Consider the following 10056-nt stretch of genomic DNA (forward strand, 5'->3'; position numbering starts at 1 on the left):
CCTGAAGTTGCCAAATAATTATTGAAATCACAGCAACCATGTTAATAGGAAGGTCCTTCAAACAAACAGAATTTAAAATAATTGTTCATTTTATTTTACCCTTTAGAAAGTCTCAATAATAATGGAGGTGATGGGGACAACAGAAGGTGTGGGGGGGAGAACGCTGGTTGAAATGTAAAATGAAGTTTTAAAATTAATTAATAATAGTAATGTTTATTAAGAATTATTGATCCACAACTAGGAAGATAGAAGCACTGTGATAAGTTTAATTACCCACTTTGCACAATCTTAAAAACTAAGGAAGAGAGTCTCACTGAAGGGTAGTTTAGATTATGTTGCCTTATGGTTATAACTGTGATATAGTGCTAATTAGTGTGAGAAGACCTAGTCCAGCATGGTGGCACTACTCCAAGGACTATAGGAATGAATAAATGATTAAGTATATTGAGAGGGCTACAAATGAATAAACTTCCATGTGTAAACTGTTAACTCTCTCTCTCTCTCTCTCTCTCTCTCTCTCTCTCTCTCTCTCTCTCCCTCCCTCTCTCCATTATGATGCATGCAACAAGCAGCTTCAAGCTCCAACCTTGATCTCTCCACAATAATAGATTTAACCTGTAATTGTAAGGCACGTAAACCCTTTCTCCTTTAAAGTTGCTTGGCCCAAGTATTTTTTATTACAATAGAAATGAATCTAGAAGAATAACATAGGGGTAAATATACACAGATATAAATACAATGAAATCAAGCATATGAGCAGAATTCTGAGGGAGAATTCAGGTATCTATCACTAGGCATGATCATATTAAGAATGTTGTATTCATGGCCCTACCACAGTCAGGGTCTACATTGGTGCTTGTGACTTCTGTTGCCATCAAGGACCATGTGGATACCCAGGATCTGGGCCACCATCTGGGAAAATGTTGGTGTTCAAGAGCCAAGCTGACACTGGATCATGCCAATTTGAGTGACCTGTACTGCCAAGAGGGGCAATGGTGACATCTGGGCCCAGGCTGCTGCCACAGACCACAACTTGGTCCATGGTCCAAACACAGCCAGAGTCTGTGTTGATATCCATGGCCCTTGCTACCACTGAGGGCCACACAGACATCTGGGGTCTCGGCCATCTTAGTGTTCCAGGGCTGCACTGCTAACAGGGCCATACAGAGCTGTGTGGTTTGCACTGCCACCAGGGGGCATGGAGTCATCTGGGGCCAGACTACTGCCAAGGGTCATGGCTAAGTCTGGCCCCTACTGCAAACTGGTTCTGTGTTGATGTCCATGGCTCCTAATACCACTGAAGGCTGAGAGAATAGGGCTACACAGAGTTGGCCCTATCCCTCACTGGCTGCAGCACTAGGGAGATCAGGGCCATGCACCTCAACGAGGTAGCACAGTAGAGTTGACCCCATTGACTAGGGCACAGGTAGTCCAGTCCTGAAGGCATGAGAATAACAGAGTTAGCCCCAGTATCTGCCCCATTATGTGGTGGTGTGGGCAATGGAGAGATGACCTTCTCCACTCCTCACCTCTTCCCACCTGCTGCAGGCAGGCAGGAAAGAACAGCAGAGTTAACCTTACCATGTGTTTGAGTGGGTGAGAGAAAGATGCCTTCCCCCATCCACACCTTGTCACCTGTAGTAGCAGGGAGAGTGGGACTCAGGAGAGCTAGTCCTGCCCCTTACCAACTGAAGTACTCATGAGAGCAGGGGTACAACTTGCCTGGGCAGCATAGTATAACTGACCCCTTTGGCAGGGGTGAAGACCAGCCTGCACCAAGGGCATGAGAGCAGGAGAAATGACACTGCCTCTTGATGTCTGCTGCATCGTTGAGCTAGCAGGGCGGCACTGGAGAACTCTCCCTGGTGGTGATCATGAGGGAAAGCTGGTGGGCTGACCAACCAAGCCCAAAACCAGGGCAATGATTTGACCCACTCCAACACCCACTCCATCTATGAACTCCTGGAGCATGTGAAGGGGCCGGACCTGTGGATCCAAAGCTGCAGAGTCTCCATGACACAAAGCAACAATATCCAAAAGAGTCCCAGTGAGAGTAGCAGAATGTCAGAGGCCTCGAACCAGACTAATGACTCACTACAACGAACACATACAAGTAAAAATCCATGGACTAAATGGCTTTTTAAGTGACTCACTGAACATTATAACATCAACACCAAGATACTTGTTTGTCTTTTTTATTTATCTTTTTTCTTTTTTATTTAACTTTTTACACATGCTACTCTCAGTTCCCTCTCCCTTCCCTCCTCCCCCAACCCCCAATCCTCCCAACCCCCCATCCCACTCCATCTACCCTCTGATTCCAAGGGAGGGATTTTTCAGAGTCTGTCATATCAGCCTGAGCAGGGACTATGTCCTCCCCAACATGTCCAGGCTGAGAGAGCATCCCTTAACGAGGAATGGGCTCCCAGATTCTATTTGTATGCCAGGAATAAATACTGCTCTACTCTACAAGGTCCCACAGATTGCAGAAGCCTCTTCTGTGACACCCAGCTTAGGAGGGGGGTGTCTGGATCAGTACCATGCTGGCCTCTCAGTCATCAGTCTGGGGTCCATGTGTTCCCCCTTGTTTAGTTCAGTTGCCTCTGTGCGTTTCACCAGCCTGATCTTGATTCCTTTGCTCATCACTCCTCTTTCTTTACAACTGGGCTCCAGGAGTTCAATTTGGTTTTTAGCTGTGGGTGTCTGCCTCTGCTTCTGTCAGCCACTGGATGAGGGTTCCAGGATGGCATATAAGGTAGTCATCAATCTCATTATCATGGGAGGGCATTTAAGATAGCCTTAATGTCAGTTGGTGCCATTCTTGTGGATATGTGAAGATCTCACTAGTGCCAGATCTCTCCTCCAACTTATAATGGCTTCCTCTATAATGGTATCTCTCATCATTCTCTCCTTTATTCTTACCCTGCTCAACTTTTCTGCTCCCGTGTGGCCTCCTCTCTGCTCCTCTTTTCCCCCTCTCTTTCTCCCATCTCCTTCTGGCTCCCCCCTGCTCCCAATCCAATTGGGAGATCTTGTCCCATAACCCTTCCCCAGATTACCATGCATCTCTTTTAGGGTCCTCCCTATTTCCCAGACTATCTGGCGGTGGGGATGTAGGCTGGCAATGCCCTGCTCCATGTCTAAAATCCATATATGAGTGAGTACATAAAATGTTTGTCTTTTTGTTACTGGGTTACTTCACTCAGTATGGTTTCTTCTAGTGCCATCCATTTGCCTGTAAATTGTTTATCTTTTAAATTTTAGTTTATTTGAAAAAATGGGAAGATTGCAAGGGCAGGGGGTGGATATGAAGGGATGGGTGATGAATGAGATTGGAATAGATGATGTAAAATCTACAAAGAGCCAATAATAACTTAAATAGTATTTAATAAAAATATTTTAAAAGAATATTTGTCTGAGAAGATATTGATAGGAGATTAACTCTCCATTCATCTCTCAAGCACCAGTGATACCTATGGCCTAACCTGATGGGAGATGTACTTCTGTATGCTCTGAATATATGTTATTCTTATTGGTTTATAAATAAAGCTGTTTCAACCAATGGGCAGGCAGTATTTAGCCAAGTTGAAAATTCAGACAGGGATAAAGAAAGGTAGTAGGCAGAGTCACAGAGATACCATGTAGGTACCTAGGAAGCAAGAGACCTGGAATTCACCTATAACTCAAGACTATGTGGAGACACACATTCATAGACATAGGTTTAAAATTAGGAGAGAACTAGCCAATAAGAAACCTGCACCATCAGCCAAACAGTTTATAATTTATATAAGCCTCTGTGTGTTTATTTGGGAGTAAATGGCTTTCAGATTGGGCAGGACAGAAACTTTCATTTACACTAACCCCTGGAATCCCTAAGTATATTATAATGACTATCAAAGGAAATGATGATTATATGAGAATTGTGTTTACCAATAAGTTGATTTAATATTTAGAAATTATCCACTTGAGTTCAATGTAACAACAGAAATTATTATTAGAGGAAAACAGATCATGGTTGTGAGACTAAGAGAGAAAATGTAAGATGCCCACTTCTAAGAGAGAAGTGGAGAGGAGCAATGTGGAAGATGGAAACATCAACATGTCTTCCTCCTTATATAGAAGATAGACACATCAATATGTTTTCATCTTTACATTATTTGGAAAGGACCTGTGTCTTCTGAGCGCCAGCAGAACCCAAGTGGACTAGTGGATGATTCCTCTTGTCTGAGCAAGAGATGGCATGATACCTGGAATCTGCCTACCACGAGCCTCTGAGCTTTAGAAGCCAGCTGGATGAAGGGATGTAATAGGCGCCTGGGAGGGACACTGAAGTCAGCAGTGGGGGGGGAGAGGCCTGGACACACCCCTTCTCCTCCAGACTCCTCCCGGTCAGGGTCCACCTGGCCATGGACTTTGGACCTGGATAAGTGGAGAGAAGCTGTGCTTTGGTGGACCTGAGTCTCAGTTTTGAAAATGGAGAGTTAGGAAGTGGGGGTGGGGGTCTTGTTGATCTCCAGGGGAGCTACTGAGAGAAGCAAAGAAAGGTACATGGCTTCTTCCTAGTCCCAGTCCAGAAGAATAAACCCTTAGACTGGGGAAGTGAGCCAGGCAAGCCAAAAGCAGCCTTGAGCCCTCCCCTTGCCTGCTCTCCCCTGTGGGGGCCAGGATGCTGAAGAAGCAGTCTGCAGGGCTTGTGCTTTGGGGTGCTATCATCTTTGTGGGCTGGAATGCCCTGCTGCTCCTCTTCTTCTGGACACGCCCAGCCCCTGGCAGGCCCCCTTTAGACAGTGCTCTCGATGACGACCCTGCCAGCCTCACCGGTGAGGTGATCCGCCTGGCTGAGGACGCTGAGGTGGAATTGGAGCTGCAGTGGGGACTGTTGCAGCAAATCAGGGAGCATCATATTTTGTGGAACCAGAGGTGGAAAGTGCCCACTGTGGCCCCTCCAGCCTGGCACCGTGTGCCTGTGACCCCCTCACCAGCCGTGATCCCCATCTTGGTCATTGCCTGTGACCGCAGCACTGTCCGGCGCTGCTTGGATAAGTTGTTGCACTATCGACCCTCAGCCGAGCATTTCTCGATCATTGTCAGCCAGGATTGCGGGCACGAGGAGACAGCACAGATCATTGCTTCCTATGGCAGTGCAGTCACACACATCCGGCAGCCAGACCTGAGTAACATCACTGTGCAGCCAGACCACCGCAAGTTCCAGGGTTACTACAAGATCGCCAGGCACTACCGCTGGGCACTGGGTCAGATCTTCAACAAGTTCAAGTTCCCAGCAGCTGTGGTAGTGGAGGATGATCTGGAGGTGGCACCAGACTTCTTTGAGTACTTCCAGGCCACCTACCCACTGCTGAGAACAGATCCCTCCCTTTGGTGTGTGTCTGCTTGGAATGACAATGGCAAGGAGCAGATGGTAGACTAGAGCAAACCTGAGCTGCTCTATCGAACAGACTTTTTTCCTGGCCTTGGCTGGCTGCTGTTGGCTGAGCTGTGGGCAGAGCTGGAACCCAAGTGGCCCAAGGCCTTCTGGGACGACTGGATGCGTAGACCTGAGCAGAGGAAGGGGCGGGCCTGTATTCGTCCAGAAATTTCTAGAACGATGACCTTTGGCCGCAAGGGTGTGAGCCATGGGCAGTTCTTTGACCAGCATCTTAAGTTCATCAAGCTGAACTTCGTGTCTTTCACCCAGTTGGACTTGTCATACCTGCAGCGGGAGGCTTATGACCGGGATTTCCTTGCCCATGTCTTTTATGCCTTCCCCCTTAACGCTCCCTAGCCATGCCCAAAAGTGGGCCTGGCTAGTGACATAGTTCACCCCCTAGAGTACGTATAAGTCTTTAAGTCTGGCCGCTTATACGTCTTTAGTCATGCCTAAAGTGGGTGTGGTTAGCGGTGTGGTAAACCGCCCTTTTATTACCTCATCTGTATGCGCCTCTAGTAAGTCACATGGTTAATGGCGGCATACAGACTTCCTCCTACAATATAAACCTCTGTGTGTTTATTTGGGAGTAAATGGCTTTCAGATCGGGCAGGACAGAAACTTCCATTTACACTAACCCCTGGAATCTCTAAATATATTGTAATGACTATCAAAGGAAATGATGATTATATGAGAATTGTGTTTACCAGTAAGTTGATTTAATATTTAGAAGTTATCCCCTTGAGTTCAATGTAACAACAGAAATTATTATTAGAGGAAAACAGATCATGGTTGTGAGACTAAGAGAGAAAATGTAAGATGCTCACTTCTAAGAGAGAAGTGGAGAGGAGCAATGTGGAAGATGGAAACATCAACATGTCTTCCTCCTTATATAGAAGATAGACACATCAATATGTTTTCATCTTTACATTATTTGGAAAGGACCTCAACCCTTCAGCCTGATACATGTTGGTATTTTCCCATTAAGTTGAACTCTAACCTCTATAACTGTTAGAAAATAATTTGTACTGACTAAGTCAATAAGCTTGTCACCTTTATTCTATCAGTAAAAAGCTAACACAGCTTTGCCTGGCAGCAATTCTCTTGAGTTAAAATAAATAAGAACAATGGTTAAATTTTCTCCAGGAAATAATAATGGTTTTTAGAAATGGCACCCCTCTGGAACAAAGCCAAACAACCATAAAACTAAATCCCCAAACAAAACAAAACAACCTAAAAGAAACTTCAAACTGACAGTTTTAAAGTCACTTATAAAGAGCTAGAATCAAGTTTGAGTAGATGCAGTTTTCATATAACTATCAACAATGCATGCATAAGGAAACATGCATATAAACCACATACACACACAGACACACACACACACACACACTCACTCACATACATTCATACACACTGTTAGGACTAAGTCCCAATTACTTATTATATGTTTTAGAAAGTAATACTTCTCAAAGTTTATAAACAAGAGGAAATCTTGCCTTTTAAACAATTTTTATATTGTCACCTTACATCTCAGTGAAGGTGAACATCATAGATAAAGTTTTAAAGGAAGCCTCATGCCATGCTAATTTATCTCAACATCAGCCAGCGTCTGTGATTTTAGGATAATTGATCTCTAAGTAAAAACAAAGGGTAGTGTAAGGACTTCTATATAATAGCATTCAGAATATTTATAAAATATTCCTAATTGTATTTTCTAACTATACTACTACACTTAATTTTCCTCAGTTCATATCTCTTAGGAGTGGAGACATGTAAAATAATGAGAAAAATATGGTTGAGAATAGCATTAGAAGGAGATGGCATGTTATTTGATTTAAGTGTTATCTTATGTGTGTCCTCTAGTTGAAGTTTGTGACAAGTGGTCATTACAGTGGCAGGTTCTTAGGTAGAGAACACCTGGAAATGGTTTAAAAATTAGTTTCGTCTTCTGGTTCCAGGAAGCTACATATTTTCAGTTTTATGATGTCCAAAGTTGAAGTGAGATGAGTGTGATGCTCACATTAAAACATACAACTTTGAAAAAAAGGTCTCTAAAATATATTATTTTGTGGTGAATGCTGCTGTGATCAACTAACTAGGAGGCCACAAGAAAACATTCTAAAGGGAAATGTGCACACCATCCGAACATCTGGGGCCAGTTTCTTCTACTGGCTTCTGGAAAGCAGTGAGCCAAAACCTAAGGCAATATTTTACTCTCATCTTTCATGCAGTCTTAATTTAAAAAGATTAAGTTTTGTACCTTTGGTGGTTTTGTGGTTTGGGCACTGCCTGCAACTTTGGAGTTGGATGTGTTTCTAATGCTCCAGCTGTTTTCACTTCAGAGAATGACAACTAGAGGAAATGTACCAACCTTCCTGCTTTATTGAGCGTTGCTAATTTATGACTTTGTTTTAGCACTTGCTTTCGGTGACCTGTTTTGGATTAACCCAAACTCATTCTTTCAGTGCACTGAATTTACTGTCAAAATGGATAAAGTGTGAGGAATCAGTGCATCTGGAGGTTCGATTCATGCAAAAAAAAATGTTTGTCTCTTCATGCACAAGTAAGATTTCCAGGACCCCTCTCAAGAGTGAGGGTGACAGAATCTGGTGATTCTACCAGAAGGTTGACACCTACATCTCTGATGCAAGTATTATCAAACAGGCAGATTTTAGATCCTCATGTCTCTTCCAATCTTAGTTTGCAACTAGAGGACATATTTTATGTTGGTGAAAAAGCTGATAGTGGCACAGTCAGAAAAAAATTAAGTAATTTCAGGAAAATAACTTAGAAAATTATTTTATAATTATTTTTTTCATTAGCAATCAGGGAGAAGCTGTAAACATTAGCATCCAACATTTGACTTCCAATAATAATTCCCAAAGAATATACATAGAAGCAATGGTAGTAGTATTAATAATAGGGGAACACAGTGATGTAGTCTTTACTTAGAATTCAAAACTTTGAAAAACCAGAAAAATAAGATCCAAGGAAATTAAATATCATGTGTGAGGAGACATTTTGGTGAAGTGGAAAATCCAGACTTCTTGGACTTGGCCCTCGGGTTTTTACTGTCAGTAATTTTCTTTAAATAGCTTTTCTTCTGACTAAAAAAATGATTTGGCCGGGCGGTGGTGATGCACGCCTTTAATCCCAGCACTTGGGAGGCAGAGGCAGGAGGATCTCTGTGAGTTCGAGGCCAGGCTGGACCGACAGCCTCCAAAACAGTACAGAGAAACCCTGTCTCGTAAAAACCAAAAAAATAAAGATTTGGACACCCTTTAATGCAAGTCTTCTGGAAATATATTAATAAATATATGGGAGATGACTGAAGAGTGCTATTAAGGAACTCTATTAGCTTATGATATCTGCAGTTTGCATAGTCTATGGAGCAAAACTATGCTTGAACAAAGGTCTGAGTATTGTTCAGTAATTATTTGGAAAACCCATCTAGAATATTATTCTTCTAGTTAATGCATGTGTAACTGAGGAAACATGCGAAGGTTATTGTGGGAACACAATACACATAATTATTTCAGGGGAGAAAAAGAAAGAGAAGAAAGAAAGAAAGCATACTAGGGATTTGGTGGTTTCAGGACAGGCTCCTACAATGTCTATTTGTTTAGTCTAGGAAAAGTAATGATAATAATGAATGACAAAACTGAACAAATAATCTAATTCAAAGTGGTATATTTTGCGTTTTCAGATGCCTGCTCATAACTTAAAAGCTAATCTCTCCTTCTCTCTATATATATGTACATATACATATATATTTCCCTAGAATTCTATGTGAAATATGTGTTTAGACGAACGTTTGATTTGTTGTATTTGCCCAGTGTGTAAGATAAGTGCATTACTAGGCCTCCCTATTTGAGTATTGTCAGCATTTACATAGTTTAGCCCACATAACATGAAAGATGCATATGTGAAAAAGTTGAAAGTAATAACAGCACATTGAAGAAATTTGGCAATGTACACCACATTCCCAAGAGAGTACAACATTACTCAACCACTTACGATTTTTATATTCCTTATCTCCTTTAAAGATTTAAGGGAATTTCAGGGTACAATTTTGGTGAAAAGACATCCATGTGACATGCGTAACTACTACTCTAGAGCATGTTATAGGAAATCGTTTCCCCCATTTCAAGAGTAGGATGTAGTGCTTTGGCTGGGAACCTCAGATCATCCTTCATGGTTCCTTTTCTAATTAATTGAACATCATGGACAAGTATCTAACATATGAGTATGAAGGAGGATTGTGTGACTATTGAGCTCTTCTGCTGCTAAAGAAGAATAACAACATTTATTCCATGATCTAGTCAGTGCTCTGCAAGCTTCCAGTGTATTAGCAGATGAGGATTTCCCTTGACACTTGTACATACACAGACAGGCAGACTAGAAGGAAACAAAAATCATTTCTGCATCAGGTGTCTTGAGCATATCCAAGTTCTCATCAGAAAGACACCCAGGGCTTCATAAACACCACCAAGGGAAAAGGATAAAAGGAGATTAATTCAGTTCTTAATGGAAACTTGGTGGGATAATCAAAGTGATGGAGTGGTTTTGTGAGACATAGCTGAAACACCTGCCAAATGCAGAGCCCATAAATTTCCACAGTGACACCACTA

At 42.5% G+C, this 10056-nt stretch overlaps 1 protein-coding gene across 1 annotated transcript; it reads left to right on the forward strand.

Moving 5' to 3' along the window:
• Positions 1 to 4171: 4171 nt before the first annotated feature.
• Positions 4172 to 7357, forward strand: LOC121136501 (alpha-1,3-mannosyl-glycoprotein 2-beta-N-acetylglucosaminyltransferase-like). The gene is given in 2 exon segments (XM_040737044.1): positions 4172 to 5749; positions 7289 to 7357. Coding segments are annotated over 2 exon segments (1152 nt in total). The 5' UTR covers positions 4172 to 4666.
• The last annotated feature ends 2699 nt before the right edge of the window (positions 7358 to 10056 follow it).

The sequence above is a fragment of the Mesocricetus auratus genome, unplaced genomic scaffold, assembly GCF_017639785.1.
Source record: "Mesocricetus auratus isolate SY011 unplaced genomic scaffold, BCM_Maur_2.0 Super-Scaffold_100676, whole genome shotgun sequence".
NCBI classification, from domain to species: Eukaryota; Metazoa; Chordata; class Mammalia; order Rodentia; family Cricetidae; genus Mesocricetus; species Mesocricetus auratus.